Below are 21,520 nucleotides of genomic sequence, written 5' to 3'. Positions count from 1 at the left end.
CTTAAAAAAAAAAAAAAAAGAAAGGGCTGAGAGTGAAGAGTGAGCGCTTTGTTCCAGAGGGAAAGCTACGGTAAAGATGTGTGTGTCATGTGGGCAGGAGAGAAAAGAAGAAATGGGGGGGGGGGGGTCATGGCTTTGTATGTGGAGGGAAGAAATGGGAGCAATGAGAGTCTTTCCTCCTCAAGAAAACAGTAAGAGACGTAGTTCTTTTGCTTTATTTTTGACAGGTCTGTCAGCAATTTGTCCTGTGGTTCTATTTCAGTGCCTAATTCAGTGTTTTATAGTCTAGTTTGGGGGAAGTAAAGTACACACACACACATACACATACACATATATAATATACACATATATATGTGTACACACGTACACATATATAATATACACATATATACATACACGCAAAGTATATATGTGTATATTTAAGTATACATATATATGAGATTATATGTTTGCTTATATATGTGTGTATATAAAGATAAAAGTTAGAAATAGTTTCTAGTTAGATTTTCTGTAAAATGAGGGAATGAGAAGTGCCGGAAGCATGGCGAGGGTGGGCGGGGACATTGACTGAGAGCGGATGAGTAGGTTTGATCTGAGTCCTGAAAGAGGGGTCGCGTTACTGGTCTTCTCTTTGGAAGGACCCCGATACTTCCCGGAGTATGTTCCTTAGCGCCAGAGTCCTAACAGATGATTAGGTAGAGAAGGTTTGGGGAGGGAATCAGCTGAGGTTGCAAAAGCATCGTGTCCTGTCATCCACGTGGAGGTTCACACTGCACGTTCACTCACTGAAGCAAAGGGACCCGCTGAACCGCATAGTCCGGCAGGATGGGGCCCCCACATTCAACCCGCAGAACCACCCAGAACACTCAGGGGACTTGGGTGCTGCTGGAAGCTCACTCTCTTTACACGTTCCATTTAGGAAATAGAGGTCACACTTGTCTTCGTGTGCACATAGTATTTGCAGAGCCCCGAGAGATCATTACACATATTTGCTGTTTAGGAGAAAAAAATGACTCCAGCCCAGAGAGAGAAGTGACTTAATGAGGATTACCAGTTTTGGATCTCTGTTTTCATTTTTTCGTTTTCTTTTCTCCATTGCTTGTTTTGTTTCTGTGAAATGTAGAATATTGTGTATCTTTTTTTTAAAGATTTTATTTATTTGACAGAGAGAAATCACAAGTAGATGGAGAGGCAGGCAGAGAGAGAGAGAGGGAAGAGGGCTCCCTGCCGAGCAGAGAGCCCGATGCGGGACTCGATCCCAAGACCCTGAGATCATGACCTGAGCCGAAGGCAGTGGCTTAACCCACTGAGCCACCCAGGCGCCCCAATATTGTGTATCTTGAAGAATTGTTTTGAAAGTTGAAAATGGAAACATTTAAGAGACCCTCCTGTTTGAACAGCGGTGTTTCCTCCCTTCTTCCCCCAAGGTCTATTACCCAAATCTGGGATGGATGTGCATTGACGCCACGGACCCAGAGAAGGGGAACTGGCTGCGGTATGTGAATTGGGCTTGCTCCGGAGAAGAGCAGAATTTATTTCCGCTGGAGATCAACAGGGCCATTTATTACAAAACTTTGAAGGTAAGAGTGTTGGAGCTGGTCTGCTGTGAGTTACTCTGCTTGCATTTTTGTGACAGACAGTAATGACTCTGCCAGCCTTAAAAGGATTTATGTCTGAAAGTGGTTCATCAACACATGGCAGGGTCTTTGTTTTTAAATATACAGTTGCCACTGCTTTGTGTGTACGAAAGCATGAAGATTGGGTTAAGTAATTACATGCTGTATCCTCATAGATACTGATGAGTTAAGCGTGTGGCAGCCACTTCCCTCCTCCTAAGATACAAATGCACCAGCTACTGTCCGACTGGCAGATTTATCCAAGCGTAGGAGACCCATCGCTGGCTGCGGGGCTTCTGTGTTAACCGAAAACACATTCTTGGTCTTCAGTGTCAGTAACTGTGGATTAGCTTTTCATTTCCCTAGATTTTATTCAGAATGGAAGTTCAACAGAACGGGTTTCTTTTTGCCCAGTTTTGGTTTGGGGACATTAATCGGTGAGATGAAAAGAAGAGGAAAGTCATCTTCTAGAGTTTGTGGTGGGGTTGGAGGTCACTGGGTGCGTGCAGGGCAGTTAGCATGAGGCAAAGTTGAGTGCTCTTGCGTTCCTGCCACAAGCAAGTCCCTGGCTCTGTCCCTGTCCTCGTGTCCTCTGAGAAGGTGACTCTGCACTGATCCTGCATGGGAATGTTCTCTAAAGAATAGATACGTTTACTAAAATTGCTGCGTTCCAAGTTTCTGTTTATTTACTTCCATTTAAGAATGTCCTAGATTGGGGGACAGTCCATGGAGACACATGATGAGCAGACTTGAAGACAGTGGTCAGCCTTGCAGCATGGTGAATTTTACTAATATGGTAGCGCTGGCACTTCTGGAGATTTAGTTAATAGAGAGCAGTTTGATTTTCCTTTGCTGTGTTTTTCCTGTCATCATTAGCCAGTTGGACTGCCTTTTATTTCATATACACCCAACTTCTTGCTTCTAGATCCTCTGGGAAATATATATATTTTTTGTGGTATCTTCTCATGTAAAACACCTACTCCCTTCCTTCTCATTTTCTTTCTTCTGGATTGTAATCGCACGATCTCCTAGTAGGTATGACTGTGCAGTGCTGTTATACTGCAGTTTGAAGTTGGATTCAGAACCCGATTCAAGAATTCATTCATTGTTTCCCTGCAGTTTGAAGTTGGTTTCAGAACCTGATTCAAGAATTCATTCATTGTTTCTCAAACTGATTTAAAGGGAGAGGTACCTCTGGTTAAAATGGTGAGGCGGAATCCTGGTGGAGGTGAAATAGCAGTGAGGGGCTAAGTGGGAGAGGGGACCAAGGGAGAGCAAGCCCAGGGCGATACTCAGACGCTTTGCATTTCCTTCATCAGACTTCCAGTTAAAACATGTTCATCTCTCGTAGCAGCTCTGAGAAACACTGAGAATGGGGAGAGAATAGGGTTTGGGAGAGTGAGCTCTGAAGCCAGACTGCCAGATTAAATCTGGGCTTGCTTTTTGACCCAAGGCAAGTCACTGGGACTTTACTAGCCGTGTAACCATAGGCAAGTCACCCTTCTGTGCCTTCGTTCCCTTATTTGTAACATACAGATAATTACAGTTTTGACCTCATAGGGTTATTGCGATAGTTGCATAGGTTAGTAGAGGTAGAGCGCTAGTTCGTAATAAGGCTAAATGCTAGCTGTTATTTTTGGTGAGGTGGTACAGTCCTGTGGTTCAGAGTGGGGACTCTGGAGCAGATTGCCTTGTGAGCGAATTCTGGCTTCTGGATGTGTGACTAGGAGAAGTTATTTAACCTCTCTTAGTTTTCTCATCTGTAAAAAATGGAGGTAATAGTACAATTAATACAGTTGTGAAGGTTCAACAAGCCACTAGTTGTAAGGTTCTGTGAACAGTTCCTAGCCTAACCTGAGTACTCCCAAGTGTTAACCAGTTGTACCATTGCTATTCTTTTTACCTGTCTCTGTTTGAAATAACATAGTTCTGTCTTTGCAGATGTCCCCCAGTCCTGACCTTTGATGTTTGCTCACGTACGCACAAGGCCTTTCAGATTCCTTGCTAGTGATTATCTCAATATAATCTTCTAGATTAAGCTTTCTGTGGGTTAGGTTTTGTAAATAAATTACACGTGATGTTCCTTTGGGCTCTGTATAGCCTTCTCAACTATCACCCAGATAATTAGGAAATCTCCACACTGGCCTTGTTAAAAACTATTTTAAATTCCCAAAAGTTTGATGTTAGCCTGCCCTCCGTTCATTCATCTCTTCATTAGTTTGATAAATATTTATTGAGAGTCTGCTGTGAACTAAGTACTTCTGTTGTAGTGAGCAGAACAGACAAGATCTGTGGTCTCATGGAACTTCAATTTATGGATAATATACAATGAGTAAAATTATAATTTCACAAAATTATATAATTTTATATCTGTTCCCTGGGAAGACAAGACATATAAACCCTGTCCTTCCTACCCTGCTAGCATGGGAAGGAGTGTCACAGAAAGGTCCCCGCAGGAAGGGCAGTCTAGGAAGAGGGTCCCGGTGGAAGCAAAAGCCTTGAAGCAGTAATAAGTTAATTTTTTTTATTTTTTATTTTTTTAAGGAATGAAAAAAAGGCTAGTGTGTCTGGAGCAAGGAGAGGAATGGTAGATGAGGCTGGTGAGGTGGCTAGGAGTCAGATCAGGTGGGGCCTCGTGGCCCACAGGGAGAAAGATGAATTTCAGTCTTGAGTTCACCTCTTTGAGAGCTGAGGGTCTGACCCGTGACTTGGAAGAGTTCATGCTGGCGAATAGACTGTAGGTGGCTGAGTGTTGACGTGCTTTGTGTCTTCTTGTAATTCTAGAGTAGTTCTCTTATTTTGACCTAGTGTCAGCAATATTTATTGGAACCCTTGCCTCTTCCTAATTGGTCTGGTAAAATTGCAAGTTTATATTTACTGATATTTAGATAGGAAAGTACGCTTGGTTCTGTAAGCCTGTCAGAACTCACAGGAAAAGTTGAAAGATCTTGAAGTCATCTTGTTGTTTTGTTGAACATCACAATACAATACATAAAAAAGAGGTTGTTTGGTCTTAAACTTTATTTTTTAAGATGTGTGTTTATATTTCCTGTGTTGAAGGACATAATTTTTCTTTTCTGAAATTTGACTTACAAAATCTCAAATGGGCTAAACAGTGAAGAAGAAAAAACAATGTAGTATCGAAGCAAACAAGCACTGATTAAAAATATATATATATATTATTTTCCTCTTCATAAATGTCTCTTAGTTGTGTCACTGTTTTACTATGAAGTGGAGAAGTGATTAGCTCTGTAATACAGTGATCATCTCAGCTGCTAGCAGTTTTGAAGGTGTTCAGTAGCTAATAAATCAGGTTGCTCTTAACCTAGCTGTTGACCAGCTCCTAACCTAGCTGTTCCTTAGCTATTTCAAGATGTTATATTATGGGGCACCTGTGTGGCTCAGTTGGTGAGGCGTCTGCTTTGGCTTGGCTTGTGATCCCAGGGTCTGTGCATGAGGCTCCCGGCCCAGGGGGGAGTCTGCTTCTCCCTCTCCTTTCGCCCCTCCCCTGACTTGTTCTCACTCTGTGTCAAATAAATAAACTCGTAAGAAAAAAAAGAAATGTTACATTAAATTTAAGAACAGATCCTGTTGTTTTATATTGTGTTTTGCAACAACAAAGGAGTACCCTCCTAAGTAAAGAGTTGGTGCTGATACTTATCTTCAGGCAGTTGCTAGTACAGTCAGTACTCTGCAGAAGATTGCAGTGGAATGAACGACGAAACTAAGCTCTGAGTCTCAAGAGGTATGTTCAGAACATCCAGTGGGTGTCTTTGTGTTAACGCAAAATGCTGTTTGGGTTAACGACATATTGGGAATACATATTTTCTCTCTCCTTCCTGTGTTTCTTTTTTACTTTGGTTTTATTGAAGACATCACTTATTTCTGTGAATGCCAATCATTTCAAATGTTACAGGATACCACCATTCCATAAATATGTGACTTACAACAGAAAGAGAAGCAGAGTATACATTTGGAACTAGAAATAGTTTATTTAAATAATTAGCTCATCAGATTGCCAAAAGTTATCTGCAATAGCTATTTCAACTAAAAGTTATATATTAGATTTAGTTTTTTGGTTTAGGTGTAACTGATTCAAGAAGGGAAATAAGAGTTCACTGGTTTAAAGATAAGAAAATGGCACATTTTAGTCATCTGTGGGGCGCGGGGGAGCAAAGGAAACAATAGCTTGTTCTTTTATTTTAAAGAATTTAGACTATCTTAAAATTCGGACTACATTAACCGAGTTCTATAGAGAATGAAACAAAATAAAGTCTACTTTCAAGGGCTTTATTTAGACGAGAAGGTACCTTAAAATGAGGAATTACACTGTTTCTAAACTGGCATCTTAGGTGGAATTCACCTGCATCCAAAACCGAGGGCTTCCTCTTCCATAATCCTAGTGCAGTGATCAAAATCAGGGCGCTAGGGGCGCCTGGGTGGCTCAGTGGGTTAAGCCGCTGCCTTCGGCTCAGGTCGTGATCTCAGGGTCCTGGGATCGAGTCCCACATCGGGCTCTCTGCTCAGCAGGGAGCCTGCTTCCTCCTCTCTCTCTCTGCCTGCCTCTCTGCCTACTTGTGATCTCTCTCTGTCAAATAAATAAATAAAATATTAAAAAAAAAAAAATCAGGGCGCTAACACCGGTGCCGTATTTCATTAGCTCATATACACCTTACTCACACTTTGTCAGTTGTCCAGCCGTGTCCTTAGAGGAAGAGAAAGTTCAGTTGCATTCAGTTGTAATGTCTTATCAGTCTCTTTAGTGTGGACAGTCCGTCAGTCTTTCTCTTGTATGGCCTTTCAGTTTTGAGAGAACTGGTCAATTACTTTGTAGAATGCCCAGCAGTTTGGGTTGTTCATATGTTTCATCATGGTTAAGTTGCGGTCATGCATTTGGGGTGGAGAACTCCAGAAGTGATGATAATCTTTCCTGTGCCTTGTATCAGGAGGCACAGGGTGTTGATTTATCTCATTCTAAGGATACTGTTTTTACCTTTGTAATTCATGTTTTATGGGGAGATGTTTTGAGACCATGCTAATACTGTTACACACAAAACTTATTCCTACTAGTTGTAGCATCTGTTGAGGAATCAGTTATTACTGCTATGATTACCAAGGGGTGGTTTTCTAATTCCATAATTTGTTTTTCTTTGGTTAGTTGGGATCTACTTTAAGGAAGAGTTTTTTCCTTTTTATTTATTTACTTGTTCATTCATTACATTTATATCAGAATGGACTGATGGATTCTTATTCGCTGGGTTTTATGTGCAATTTTACTTGTGTTGTTACCCTTGGGACGTTTTGAACAGATGAGTCATTGTGAGAGAAGCCAATGAGCCATGTCCTTAAATTGTTTAGGAATGTGATCGGCCCACTCGGTTATCTTTTTCTTTAGGATCTTCTGGGTGCAATCAGCGTGGTGGCGGTCCGTGTCCTCACCACTCCTGGCTCTTTCAGAGTTAATGTTTTAGGAGCATGGTCCCTGTGTGGTATTTATAGGCACTTCCTTCTGCATTTAAAAGTTGTCCGGTACAGAGGGCAGGGCAGTGGGTTCTCCTTGGGCCCGAGCAGGCTGGCGGCGGTGCCCGAGCGCAGAGTGCGGGACCTGCCTCTTCTCCCGGCGTTCCCGTGGTGTCAGTAGCGGTGCGTGTACAGATGTGCCGTGACTTCCAGGTCCTGCATGCTGCACTCGCTCCTGGCATCCGAAACGGACGCGGGTAGTTAGCGTTCAACACTTCTCCTTGCAAGCCGCCGCCTTCTCTTACCTTGTGCTTTACGTTTCTCCTGAGCCTAGATTTCGGGGGCAAAATGGTTGCGCGTCTTATTTTTCCTGCTGCGTGGGCAGTCGTGAGGCTTGGAACAGTGAGGTTCGGTGAGGTGGGGCCCTGCGGAGTGGACAGCGGAGCCGCAGGTCCGCCCGCGCGGTCCCGGGGAGAGGAGGCGGGCCGGGAAGTGAGGTCCTCCCTCACAGCAGAGGGTCCCTGCCCGGGGCCGCCCAGCCCGGCGGCCGCCAAGGGTTAAGGAGCCCTTCCTGCCGGGCTGGCCTGGCTCGCCGCCCCAGCTGGCAGCGCCGCCCCCGCCCCGCCCCGCCCCGCCAACAACCGCCGCTCTGATTGGCCCGGCGCCTGTCTCTTCTGTCCCCGCAGCCAATCGCGCCGGGCGAGGAGCTCCTGGTCTGGTACAATGGGGAAGACAACCCCGAGATAGCAGCTGCGATTGAGGAAGAGCGAGCCAGCGCCCGGAGCAAGCGGAGCTCCCCGAAAAGCAGGAAAGGTAGGCGCCCGCGCCGCCCCGGCTCCCCCGCCGCCGCCGCCGCCGGGCCGGACCGGGGCCCCGGCGGCGCCCGCGGCTCTCGGTGACCTTCCCCGGCCCGGCCCGGGCCCGGCCCGCGATCCCGGTCCCCGGGCCCCCCTCCCCCCGGGCGGCTGCTGAATCACGGCCGGACGCCGCGCTGGGGCTCTTGGCTAACTTGGGGCCGCGGAGCCGGGCGCGCGAAAGTGAGCGGACCGAGCGCCGGGAGGCCCGGCCGAGGGCGACTTGTCACTTGGCTCGGAACCTCGGAACAGCGCGCTCCGGCTGGGAGCGGCGGCCGGTCTCTCCGGAGCCCTGCGCGCCCGGTGTGTTCTCGGCTTTTTGTGCTGTTCGCCCGCGAGCGCGTCCGGAGAGGGTTGCGACGGTGACAGTTCCAGGTCCGCAGATTCGGCGGCCTCGGCGCCGGCCGGGAGCGCGCGGGCAGGGCCGGACGCCGCCGCGCTGCCCCGGGCCGCCGCCCCGGGCCGCGCCGGGCCCTGCCCCTCCTCTGGGCGCGGGGCCGGGCCGGGACAGGCCCCGCCACTCCTCCGGCTCCGCTGCGCGCCGGGCCGGGCCGTGCTGAGCGCGATTGCAACACTCGGGGTGGGCGAAGGTCTGAGCGCGCCGGACCTTCTCGAAATTAGGCCAGGAACAAAATGGAAGTTGAAGAGTGCTGTTGGGTCACTCTTGACTCCACTCCTGCAGCTTTATTTTGTTTTACGGTGGTTTCGAACAAAAGATAAAGCGTAGTCACACTTAAAAAGGGGAGGGGATAATTTCTGGGTAGGAAAATAGTTTGGTTGGATGTATCCTATTTCCAGCTGGCATTCGGACACGTTGGGATTTTTTTTTTTTTTTAAATAAGGAATTTTAATGTGAATTCGTGAATCTTTCATCGAGCCCAGTTTGAATATATGCCAAGGCAGGGTATGGTAGTTTCTTAGTCCTGTAAATCCTTTTTTGTTCGTTTGGGTTTTTTTTTTTTTTTTTGCCTGCCTTAGGTCTTACGTAAATTTTTGTAGTCATCACAACTTAGGGGTCCGTCCTTTACTCAAAACATTGCCACGTGAGTTGTGGAAATCACTGTAAATAAAATCGTAAGGTAAAGTTAATTTTGGAAGAATGCAAAAAGAATGTTTTAGGCAAGAAGTCAATTGTGGTTTTTTTCCATTACATATTCTTTGTATTTCACAGTGTAATGCGAATACAACTAACTCATTCAAGAGAAAGTTAGTGGGGTCTTTTCCTAAATATATGTGTTCTGTTTATCAAATGTTACTTCACTGTTGTTTTAGGCCATTAAATGCTTTGCTCCTGCATCAGATGATCTGGGTCTAGAAAATTCCCAAGTGTTTCTTCTGCTGCTATAATTATTAAGGTTTTTGTTGTTTTTAGGCTTAGAACATAATTGTTGGCAAAGCGTTTACATATTTCAGTTTGTTCCTTTATTTAGTGTTCATTTGTAAGTAATGCCACCAGCCTCTCCAGGTAAGTTCTGATTTGTTTACAGGGGTGGGAGTTGTGGTTGGGGGTGGGGGAGATCTTTACTCTGCTACTAAGTATAATTAATGATATGTTTAAATATATTCATAGCTTCCTAGCAGCTTCTCTCAGGTTTTTCTCTGTTCAGCATATTTTGGTGTGTACGGTTAGAACATTTCATCACTTTGCTTTTTTTTTTTTTTTTATTGATCTCTAGATTTTTTTTCCTGCTCATTTGATTGGATGTAGAGAAAAAAAAAAACTGAAAATAAAACTTTGTGTTATTAGTGATACATGAATCTACACATTTGCATTTTTATAAACCTGCCTGGATTGCTTGGTATTTACGTTGAATTAAGTAGTTCATGTTATCCTGTTATTATTTTTGTATTTACTCTGGGAAGCATATAATCCACTGAGTCTTAGGTTTTAATGAAACCATTTGGATGAAGCTCACTCTGGGAACTTAATAGTCTGTTTTGAACAACTTACTGGTAAAGAGTCCTGAAGTTGAGCGAGTTTAAATAATGAGTCAAACCTTCTTTGCTTTCAAATTAAATACTCGGTGAACACTAATTTATAGCTTGCAAAGACCTGAAACGGAGAACTTTTTATTATAACTTGGTTCTGTTTAGGTCTTATGTGTGACCTCAGACACTTGAATATTTTTTCGGGTGGTGATATCAGAGAGTAAATCAACACACATTTCATTCAGTAGCATGTTAGCTTAGGAATTCTGAAAGCCAGATGTTGAAGACTCGCAGCTGACAGGTAGACCGACGGTGGACCCAACTTCATGTTGGTTATGAGGCAGGCAGAGAGAAACAAAGGGCCGAATTCTTCAGTGTTCTGGGCCACGGCTCCTTTGCAGGACAGCTGCTCTGCCTACAGCTGTGCCTTGCATGTGGCGCCTTTCAGAATTCATCCCGTCATGAGATCATGAGGCATGTTCTGGGCAGTCAGAAGCCCCACTTCCTTTACAAAGTGGCCTCTTCTCTCTCTGTCTGTCTCTCTTACTCTTTCATTCATTCCGTTCCTGTTTAAGTCCCTGCCGCGTGCTAGGCACTCTGCAAGGTTGAACAGTGTGGTGGTGAGCAGAAAAAAAGCAGTGACTCTTGTCGTGTCCCCTGGAGTCTAGTTGGGGAGACTGACATTAAATCAGGAAGTTCCTGGTCCGCACCTCGATGGTTGGCATGGAATAGGCCTGTGGAGTTTGTTGGCTGATTTGCAAACAAAACCCCACACAAACCTTGTAAGAAGGAAGAGAATGCAGTGCTCGGAGAACATAGTTCATACTGGCTCTGACCAGGGAGCATGCAGTTTTGCCATGGGCCAAAGATGTGCATACTTGAGGTGTTTCAGATGGGAATTTTGAATTCTCGGCTTTGTGATTCATCCCAACTTCTTACATGTCTGAGCAGCCCGTCAGGAGATGGAGCATAAAAATTTCTTGGAGGGGACGGCAGGTAGAGAAGAAGGGAGGGTTTCTTAGTGTCTGATGCTTTGGTTACTTTGATTTGCACCACAGTAAGATTGTGATTGGAGAAGTAACATAGAAAGGCCATAGAAGAATTTATCATCTTCTTGATTTGTGTCCTGTTTGTTACTGTGAGAAAATAAAGAGATCGAACTTGCTTGTTAGCAGTAAATAATGATTATTGGCAAAAGTTCTTTTAAAACACAAACTATAATAGCAAATTTGATGTTTCCCTGCTGTCTCCTGGCCACAGAAGAGCCTTACCTGAAGTTCTTTCATTCTCAAAAAACAGTAGTGGCTCGTATACCTGGACTTAGCGGAAGGAATGTAGAACACGGGATTCCTGGGTTTCTACCAGGTGTGTGACTGGGGAAGTCACATCACCTTTCTGGGGGACAGTTTCCATCACTTTAAAAACCGGTGTTTTAACATGGGAGGGTCTCTGTACTGCCTGGCCTCATGGGGTTGCTGTCAAGAGCAAACGAGATAATAAAAGAGAGTAGTTAGCGCAGTGTGTGGGTCCACGGTGACCCGGGGACAGTAAGGGCTTCCGAACGAGTGCGGCTGGCAGCTTGTCTCTTGCAGAAGAACTCTTGAGTTTGTGACTCATTTAATCAGTCGGTATTTACGGAGGATATCTGTAGGCCCAGGCAGTCAGTGGGCCTCGCCACTCGGCTCTTCTGTGGCAGAGTCTCGCCCTTTGCCAGTTCACCCTGATTTTTGGCCTACTTCTAACCTATTGACTTTTCCGTTCACAGCAAACTAGAGAGCGGAATTATTTATAGCAGCAGACAGTTTTTAGAACTGATAGCTGGCCAGAAAGGAAGGCGGTTTATGACAAAACTGGCAGTGAATTGTGAAGAGTATGTTGCTCCTTCAGCTTCCTTGAGAGGTTTAAATAATCCTTTATTAGAAACTGTAAGTAGGGACGCCTGGGTGGCTCAGTTGGTTGAGCGGCTGCCTTCAGCTCAGGTCATGATTCCAGAGTCCTGGGATCAAGTCCCGCATTGGGCTCCTTGCTCGGCAGAAAGCCTGCTTCTCTCTCTGTCTCTGCCTGCCTCTCTGTCTGCCTGTGCTCGCTCTCGCTCTCTCTCTCTGACAAATAAATAAATAAAATCTTAAAAAAAAAAGAAAGAATGAAAGAAACTGTAAGTAGCCCCTGAGAATGCCCCCTAGATTCTAGTTTCTGTCTAGGTGACTTGTAGTCATCACAGACGTTAAATTACAGTCAGCTTAAAGAGGAAATGTTTCATGTGTCTCTCTAATCAGAGTCATTCAAGTAAAAAATCGTGGTGCCGTGAAGAACACCTACGTTTTCAGTAGTTGCACGTGTTTGAGATGTTTTCTCCTCCAAAGGTGACAGAGCGTATACACACTTGGGTCAGGTGAAGGAGGTGAGAGATCCTTGTGCAAAATGATTTGGTCTGAGGCAGTTTGAGGGAAGGAAGTAAGCACTGACCCGCCTGTGTGGGCGACAAGGACCCCTGAAGCCCAGAGAAGGGAGGTCGGCTGGGCGCGCTGAAGGTGGAGAGTAGCAGGGAGGTCGTGCGCAGGGGCCTTGTGGGACTGTCAGAGCCAAGTGGCGAATGTCCGGAGGGTCTCCCCTCTGCCTCACGTGACAGGCATTTGCTGTGTCTGTGTCGGACAGTGTGGTAGATGCTGAAGTTACCGCAGAGAACTGGGACGACCAAGGTCCCTGCTTTCACGTAAGGTGTCGTTCTGGAGAGCGGGGGATGGCCAGCTGGCCGAGCAATGGTGGGACTGTTGGAACGTTAGGTGTGTGAGCTTGGGGGGCCGGGGTGAGATACGGCCAGGGATGTGTAGCCAGGGATGGCCTTTCAGAGGCTGTGACATAAAGGACACAGGGGTGGGCCCCGTCCAGTTCAGCTCCAGGAAGATGGACTGATTTGGATGTTCGGTCAGCAGTTTGGGGGAATTTATTGCCTCAGTCAGGGTGGGGGCATGGAGGGGCCACCTAGAAACCCACACAAGTGTTTTTGCATTTTTTTTTTAAGATTTTATTTATTTTTTTTGACAGAGATCACAAGTAGGCAGAGAGGCAGAGAGAGAGAGGAGGAAGCAGGCTCCCTGCTGAGCAGAGAGCCCGACGCGGGGCTCGATCCTGGGATCATGACCCGAGCCAAAGGCAGAGGCTTCAACCCACTGAGCCACCCAGGCGCCCCAGTGTTTTTGCATCTTGAAACTCTGTTCTCCAGGTGGACGTATGGACCCCTTTTCTCTCAGGCACTGCTTTCGGTGGCTGGATTGGTAGGGAAGATGAGCGAGATGAGTAAAACATTCAGGGAGGAGCCTGTTGCCTTTCTTAATGTAGCTCAGTGCAGGTCAGGCTCCCTAGGTGTTGTGGTTATGTGTGTTTGCGGTCCAGGGTGGGGGCGGGTGGTAGCCAGGATCCCTTTGGGAGAGGACATGCTGCTGCATTGTAGGGACAGCAGAGCACATGGAGAGGACTCCTGCAAAGGATGCTGAGGAGGGGAAGAAGGAAGGACCTTTCGTGAGTTGGGGAAGGAAGAACTTGGAAGGACATGGGAGGTCGCAGGCCACTGCTGGACAGCAGTTAGGAAGCAGGTGTAGCAGGAAACTCCGATGGCGGTGCAGGAAGTACTTGGGGTCAGAGGCATGCGGGTCAGGAGCCCTGAGCAGTGCTGGGCTCTCTGCTTTGGCCGAATATTCCTGTGTAGTCTCTGCCGCCTCCAGATGAGGAGATGGGCCCTTAGCCAGCTTGGCTGACCTGTCCAGACTCACTGCCGCTGGGTGTCAGAGTCAGAACTTGAATCCTGGTTTTCTGTGCCTCTGCTTCTACAGGATATACTGTTTTCCATCCGCTTGCCCACGGGATGGGCAATGGCAGCAGACGGGACAACACTGGCTCCATTTAAAGTGACCATTGAGGGTGCCCGTGATAAAAAACTGAGAACAGGGGTGCTTTGGTGGTGTTTGCTGTTCTGGTCTCCCCTAGCAGCCCTCCCTTAGCAGCCGATGGCTCTTTTAAGGCTCCCTGGCCAAAGCTGAATGGCAGAGGCCTGGCTGAATGGTGAAGCCTGGCCATGTTGCCTGAGGGTGACGGCAGATGGGCCCTGAACCTTCCGGGTGTCTGGTAGGCAGACACTTCCTTGTAGGGCGCTCCTTGGTAGCCCCTTCACAGGTGCTGGTGCTGGTGCAGGGTATGGGGCGGTGGGAGGTGGTGATGTTCCCGTGGAAATGTGGTCCCAGCGTTAACCTGTCACGTTGACCCAAGAGAGCAGTGTCCTGGCTGAGTCCCACTGTAGCTCTCACTTATTGCTGAGCGATGCCTCTGCTGAGTGTAGGGCCCCATCTCTGGTGGGTGCCTGCTACGCGGATCCATGCTGCTGTTATGCGGGCCTGTTTTTAAAAGCTTGAGACAGCTTCGATATTTTTTCAATAGTAGGAAGCAGTGTGGAGTTGTTTTGTTTTGTTTTTTTAAATTTCTAATTTTATACTTCTGCTACTGACTCGCTCCAAATTTAGGTAAGAAATTGGTGAGTAGTTGTGCCTTTTTTTTCTTTTTAAGATTTTATTCATTTATTTGAGAGAATGAGAGAGAGCATGAGATGGGAAAGGTCAGAGGGAGAAGCAGACTCCTCACTGAGCAGGGAGCCTGAAGTGGGACTCGATCCTGGGACTCCAGGATCATGACCTGAGCTGAAGGCAGTTGCCTGAGCAGCCCAGACACCTAGGTGCCCCAGTGTTGTGCCTTTCATCTTTGCTGTGTATAACTGGTTCATAGGGAAATTGTGTTGATTAACTACAAATTTTCAAAGCATTTTGCACATTTTTCAACTGTAGTTCAGTGGATGAACTTGGAAAAAATCCCAGTACATGTCCCAAGTAGGCTGTTAACACTGTTTTTCCTGTCCATATGTAAATTGGAAGGTAGGACTTGGCCTAATGCAGAAAATAGGTTTGATCATGATTAAATTTTCTAAAAGGAAAAAGGAAACGAGACCCTTAATGTGGTGAGTTCAAACTAGTTTATTTGATTTTTTAAAAATTTGGTTATAATTTGAAAATAAAAAACAAAAACAAAACTCAATTTTCTGTGCCTTCCCTAAATTGGAGTACTAGGTTCTTTTTCAGAATTACGGATTAATTGCTTTTGAAACTCAGTGAGTGCTTCCTTTCCGTAGGCAGTTTCCTGTTCTAGTTTATAGAGGGGCTTCTACACGCACGGACTTAGCAGAACTACAGAAAGGAGTGTTGTCTTGTATTAGAAGTTGCCTGTGAAGAAGCGAGGGATAGGGTGAGGCCCCCAAGGGCGTGGTGCGGCGGGTTCTGCACACAGCCTACGGGTTCTGCACACAGCCTGCGGCTGAGGGAAATGCGGCCAGTTGCCCTTGCAGGTAGACCCGCCTGGCTGTGGCGGCCCTCGTGTGACCTGTTTCTGTTGTACCTGCTGCCAAGGACAGTTCCAAAGTTTGGATTTGATTAATGTTAATAATCTGGTTGACGAGTTCAGGGACTCTGAATGGCACGGAGAAGCAAGAGTTCTTGAAAAGCTTGCTGTTGTTTCTCCAAGTGAAAAGGATGAACCCTGAAAGTAGCCAGTTTTCTTTATCTGCACTCCCATTAAACCAGTGTTCGACAGTCTGGGAGATCATGGTTCGATTCATTGCTCATAATGGGTTTTGATAGGGACGTCTGTGGTGATCTGACACTTCTCTGCACATCCTGTTCTTTTGCGATGAATCACAGCTTTTTGTTGACGGTGAGGGTGACAGCAGTGGTCAGCGGTCAGCGAGTTGCACGTGTGCCCGGCATTGTGCTTGGTTCCGGAGACAGCATTGCTGAAGGCCCTGCTGGTGGTGCTGCCGGGTCGCGAGGCTGCTTCTCCTCCTGTGTAGTTGAGGGCACTGGGGCTCTGGGGGTTATGCGGGTGGCCCAGGTTCACCTTGGCTCCGCCTTGCCTAAATCTAGTTTTTATTCAAAATGTTTCTGAGTAGGACAGTCATACTGAATAAGTAGCAGTGTTTTATAAGGCTTTACTAATTAGCCGAGATGAATGTTTGCTACTCACTGTAGAATTGCCCACTTTAATCCTAAATAATAAGGCAGTGTGATTAAGCGAAGCCTTTGGTATTAGAAAGCTCACTTATGCTGAGAACTAATGCCTTCAGTTATTCTTGCCTTGGGGGTTTATGGATTGAATAGATTTATTGTATTCCTTTGAGCACCTCAAATAAACAGTTCTTAAAAACACTAATAGATTACATTTTGTCCCTTGTTAGCCGTCATCTGTTAAGTGTTTTTTCAGTGTCATTTGTTGGTTTGGGCTTCTTCTGAATGTTTCATTTTTCCTAAGTTTTATATTCTTTTTGAAATCAGTTGGCGCACCTGCAGGAACAGAGTAAGACGTTGCCTTGGTCTGAGTCCCTCTGCAGTGCGGGCCGGTTGGGGGTGGCGGGGGTGGGGGACACTTCCAGGACCAGGGAGCTCCAGATTTCAAGAAGATGCTGATGTTCTGCTTCCTTCTCCGCACCACAGTTCTTGTGTTGGGAATGACTGGCTATTGCAGTGAATACAGCGTGATTTTGAAAGTTTTCTTAAGCTGAATGTTAGGGAGATCACGAACGTGTTTTAATTTACATACACTCCCAAGAGTTCCGTGTGGGAGCTGGGGGTATGTGCAGTGCTGATTTGTTGTAGAGTTAAATCATGCTTGTTACTTTCTTTCACTCTGAAGATGTGACACCAATGAAAAGTGGGGATTTTGTCTGTTGGGTTTTTTTGGTGGTGGTGGTGGGTCATAGTGTTTATTTGGGGGGTGGCTTTTTATCTTTTATTTGTTCCTTTAAGGGGAACTCATTTGAACTGTTGGAAGCAGCACTTTCTTAAGAGGTTTTGTTTGCTCTTAAAGCTGTTCCTGTTCTAGTGGCTTGACTCATTCAGGAGGAAAAGCGTGAAAAGAAACCAGGAGGAAGGAGCTGCCCTAACCTGCCTTTGTGCTCTAGTGAATTTTCCTCCTGAGGGGCAGAGGTTGATTTCTTAATTGTATTTACCCGCTCTAGAGTCTTTGGAATACTTAAAAAGTTCTGAAACTTTTTTTGAAATTTCCTGAATTTGTAACAAAACGTAAGATGGCCTTTTCTACCTGAAACTTTTAATAAGAGTTTTTTACTCAGTTGTTCCTTGAAGATTTGGTCATTAACTAAGGTCGTTAATGCCTCACCCCCATGCTCAAACACACACAGAAGACTGGACAGAACCTCTGCCTCTTAATCTTTGCTTTTCATTTTTTCCACAAGCAATTTCCTTTCGGTTCTGTCCTTTCCGGTAGAAATTAGGCGGTAGCTTTGTTTTAAAAGGTTAAAACTTGACAACATATATTAAGAAGAAAAAGTTCAGCAGGATTATGGGTAAGAGACAAAATTCTCAGCATTCTGAGCCCTCTGCTCTACCAATGTCCTCTTCCCATTTTTGTGGTAATGACCCTGAAATTTAGAAATATTTTTTTGATGGGAATTTTCACACTAAGCTCATACATGTATAGTTATTTTAAGTATTATGTATCAATACATTTTAGTATGCATATTTTAATATACACAATACGTTTTAAAATACAGTCTTTGAATATTTTTAGAAGCTAGTGACTTACCCTAATGATAAAATAATGATACTGTATGTGTGTGATATATAAAAATACCAGTTTCTAAAATAAGATTATGACATTCAAAATTCTTGTTAATTTGATACTTGGAAAACTTTTCCGTTTATATGTTCTTATTAATTTAATCAGTATCTGAATGACCCAAATCTGATTTCATCCTTAATAAATTAACTGTATGTTACCAGTTATGTGTGGTTGCAGAGAATTATCTTTGCTTTAGTTAAAAAGAAAACCAGTAAGTTCCCACTTAGGCTACTACCCACCCCCCCCCCCCCCCAGCCCCCGTTAAAGCTGTGGGTGATCAACAGTCTTTCCCCTTGTATTTCTAATCCGTCCTATTGGGGCAGTCTTTTGTAGGTTTCCTGAGACCGCACATGCCACAAAAATGAAGACAAACTGGTTTGTTCACCCCTGTTTAGAACCCCAAAACCAGTCGTGTGCCGTGTTTGAAGTTGCGATACAATTTAGAATGGGCAACCCTGCAAATTCCTGTGCCTGTTTTTAAATTTTAGTTTTTTCTATTGTTTGGCTTCTTAGGTTCAGTTTTCATTCTCTTGCCAGTTGGAGGGGTAGAATATGCCTTTCTGGTTCCGTATTTTTTGTTAACATAAGAGATTTTTAGACCCTGTTACTCTCTGTTACCAAGTGACTGCTGGCGTTAGGCAGAGTGTCTGAGGGTCCTTGGGAGGAGGGAGGGCTTCCACCTCCACCGCCTGCCTTGGGTACCTTCTGTGAGTAGATTGATGTCGGTGTCAGCACAGACCCAAGACCGAAGCCTCACATTCCTCTCTCCTGGGTTCAGGCAGCCGGCAGCGCGGTGCTGGCCTTGCACACGTGGAATGCTTTCCTCCTGCACTTCCACATTACGGATTGTAGTTTCTGTAGGATTGACAGTGGCGTTGAAGTTACAGTTTCCCTCTCACTGGCATTCCAGACAAATAATCAAAAGGAATAATTAGATATAGTCTCAGTCTTGGTTGGATTTTTGAACAGGGGGCTTAAAATCCCAAATTCGCTTAAGTAGTCTGATTAGTGGCTGAAAATCTATCCTCATAGGAAGTTATCTTCTTTGTTGTGTGTGATTGTGTTGTTGATAACAAGATCAAATTTGGGTGGTAAGCTTGATATTTATAGTTCGGATTCCATCAAAAATACAAATTCAAGAATTCAGAATGTAAAATGTAAATTGCTGCCTGTGTGCCAAGATAAATTCAATTTATGGTTGCACGAGAGTGTAGAAAATGTTAAATCAAGAAGTGATGCTGCACTCACGCTCTTCCTGGCCCTCTTCAGTTTTAGAGAGGCAGGATCCCCTCAGTCTCACAGGCAGTTGGCAGAAAGGGCACGGAGTTGGTAAGCTTTGTTTTCTCGGTGAACGATTATTGTGCTCCCTCCAACTTCCAGTTTCGTGCTAAAGTATATACAAGTACACTGTCTGAGCTCCATTATTGCTTCTCTGATTACAACTTGATGACTACTTGGCACATGGATAACCTGTTTAAAGTGAGCCTGAGCTGTGGGGGGGGGGGGGGGGAGAAGGGAAAAACTGCTGACCCAGCTGTACCTCTAAGTCCTGGGAGATGTACGATGTGTGGACTTTATTGTGGCATGCCAGAACATGGCCTTGGAATTAGGAGGCGGAATTAGGAGGGTTCATATCCCAGCTCCACCAGTTAATAGCATTATGATTTTAGACAGGTTACTCCACATGTTTTGCTCTTCAGTTTACCTGTCTGTAAAATGGGGATAAGATTTACCTCACAGGATTGCCGTGAGCATCCAGCGGGAGCCTTGTGGGAATATGCCCGGCACACTGAACCTTGGTCTGTGCCATTTTAATTGGGGGGCACTGGCAAAATTAGCTCTGTGGTAATTCTGTCCATCCTTCGGTTTGCTGTGGCCCTTCTGGAAAAAAATAAAGGAATAGTTGCAGCATTTTCTGATACGGCTTTCTGAAATCCATATGTTTTGGTTTGGCGACACAAAGTGAATTAAGTAGATTGAAAATTAGGTAAGAGTTAAGAGGGTCTGTAGATTTGCAACTGGATACACCTCATGGCATTCGAGAGCTCCTCATGGGCTAGAGACCTGCTTCTCTCTTAAAAGCTCTCTCGTTTTCCTGGTTACTCAAACTAGGACTCCTGTGGTTACATGGATTGTTGGATAAGATAACTCCTACAGTTTGATTTATTGTATGTGCCTGGGCAGAAGTAAACACGTTTGACTGTTTGTTGCCCAAGTGAAGGGTTTGCTGTTTTCGTGTTCTTTCTTACCTCTGTGTGGTCAACACCACTCATGACTCCTGTAGTGTTGTGACCAAATTTTGAGTGGTTGACATTCTGGATGGATTTGGGGTATGTTTTCTTAGACTTGAAATGATCAGACAGCCCCGACAGTAACTGTGTGGGAGCAGTTTCCTGGCGCACGTGACCGATGAGGAAATCTGTCATTTTACGCCTTTCTGGATGTGCAGTCAGGAAAAAAACAAGAATGTGGAAGAGCCGTTTTCTTACAGGTTACTAGGGAAGCTGACGGCAGCAGCTTTAAGGAAACAAGTGTCCTGATTTTCTGTGCAGCATTTCTGTTGAGCAGTAAGGAATGGGGTCTTTCTCCGGGGTCACACAGGTATACATACCCCTCAGTATGCATGTTTGCATGATGACGCAGAGGTCCATGAGCCTCCAAGTGTGGTTATCTCTGACTGCCAGGGGAGAGGAGCCTTAAGTGTTGGCTGATCTTAAAAGGGTCTAGGGTTTCTTTCCCACAAGATTAAGAACCACTGAGTGAACTGTTAATGTTTAGACAGTTGGTTAGAAGCAATAATAAAATCAGTAGTTTGCAGATTTAAAAAACTGAAATGTAGTCACGGCTTCTGTTCGAGCATTACTGTATATTGATAGATGTGTTAGTGAGTGTTTGCAGCACTGAAGTAAACTTCTGTCCTCGGTTGGACTTGTACCTTTCCATAGTGACATCTGGGTGGGATCGTGTGAATCACTGGGGAGCAAATGAACAGAACAAATGGATGAATTCAGAATTGTTAGTGGAAGCAGAATGTCATTGTCTTCATAAGAAGGAACATATGCTGACAATTGAGACTTGTAGGCGTAGGGTTTCTGTAATTTGTTTGGTAGAATCTACTGTGGGTAATCCTTACAATTGATTCCATTGATGGAGTCTTTGTCAGGTACTGTGCAGAGTTCTGTTTCTGCATTACCTGATTTACTCCTGATGACACTACCAGGTATTTGTCACTAGTGTGTATTATAGTTGGTTCCTATCTGCCTTAATCAGGATTACTTCTACTTAGATCATGGCCCAAGGTGGTGCTATATTGTTTGTTTTGTGAATTTTCAGTTTTTGTGGGTTTGTGCCCTTCGAGAATCTTTTTTATTCCGAGTACCACTCCCAACACACTGGGGAGGGATATGAGAGCCCGTTCCAGAGTCTTGAGTTGGGGAGCAGGAAAGATGTATGACTTTGGGGGCACAGGAACCTTTTGGGAGCAGATGAAATGGGTGGCTGGTGTGAGAGGGAGACCCTTCTCCAGCCTCAGGCACTAGCCTAGGAGGCAACTGTTGAAAATCCTAGTCCTTGGTGAGCCCTTCCCCCCAGGCTTCTTCTCTTCCTTGAGGGGTTTTATTTTATCCCTGTGTTGGTGAAAGAGAGAAGCATCAACTCAGCAAATTGTGGCATAATCCTGGGAGACCAGCACTGAGAAGATTTCGTGTTTCAGAAAGGCCGCCATGTCAGTGCTTGGGATTCCGTGGCTTCCATGCCTGAGCAGGGCCCTGGCTGCGCATGCGTCCTTGCTTTACCCAGCTGGCTGCAGATTTACTTCATCCCCGCCCTTGTCTCTTACTGGCCCTTCCCTCCCTCTCCCCGACCTCTGTGGTCTTCCCTCTTCCTGCTTTCTTCCTCCTCTTTCCTTCTCCTTCATTTTTTACTTTTAATGAGATCAGATTCTCTTGAACATCTTTTCCAATCAGCATTTGCTTCTTGTTGATATTA

At 45.4% G+C, this 21,520-nt stretch overlaps 1 protein-coding gene across 8 annotated transcripts in view; it reads left to right on the top strand.

Moving 5' to 3' along the window:
• The window catches only part of PRDM2 (PR/SET domain 2), a 126,858-nt gene that overhangs the window by 44,509 nt on the left and 60,829 nt on the right, over positions 1 to 21,520 (top strand). For all 8 annotated transcript variants that reach the window (XM_032303214.1, XM_032303210.1, XM_032303209.1 and 5 more), the window contains 2 exons: positions 1,428 to 1,580; positions 7,763 to 7,889. In XM_032303214.1, coding sequence (XP_032159105.1) covers positions 1,428 to 1,580; positions 7,763 to 7,889 — 280 coding nt within the window. The remainder of the gene's footprint in view (positions 1 to 1,427; positions 1,581 to 7,762; positions 7,890 to 21,520) is intronic.

Source organism: Mustela erminea, chromosome 10 (genome assembly GCF_009829155.1).
Source record: "Mustela erminea isolate mMusErm1 chromosome 10, mMusErm1.Pri, whole genome shotgun sequence".
In the NCBI taxonomy this organism is placed as follows: domain Eukaryota; kingdom Metazoa; phylum Chordata; class Mammalia; order Carnivora; family Mustelidae; genus Mustela; species Mustela erminea.
Note: the sequence above shows the minus strand (reverse complement) of the source record. Positions and strands in the feature narration are given on the sequence as shown.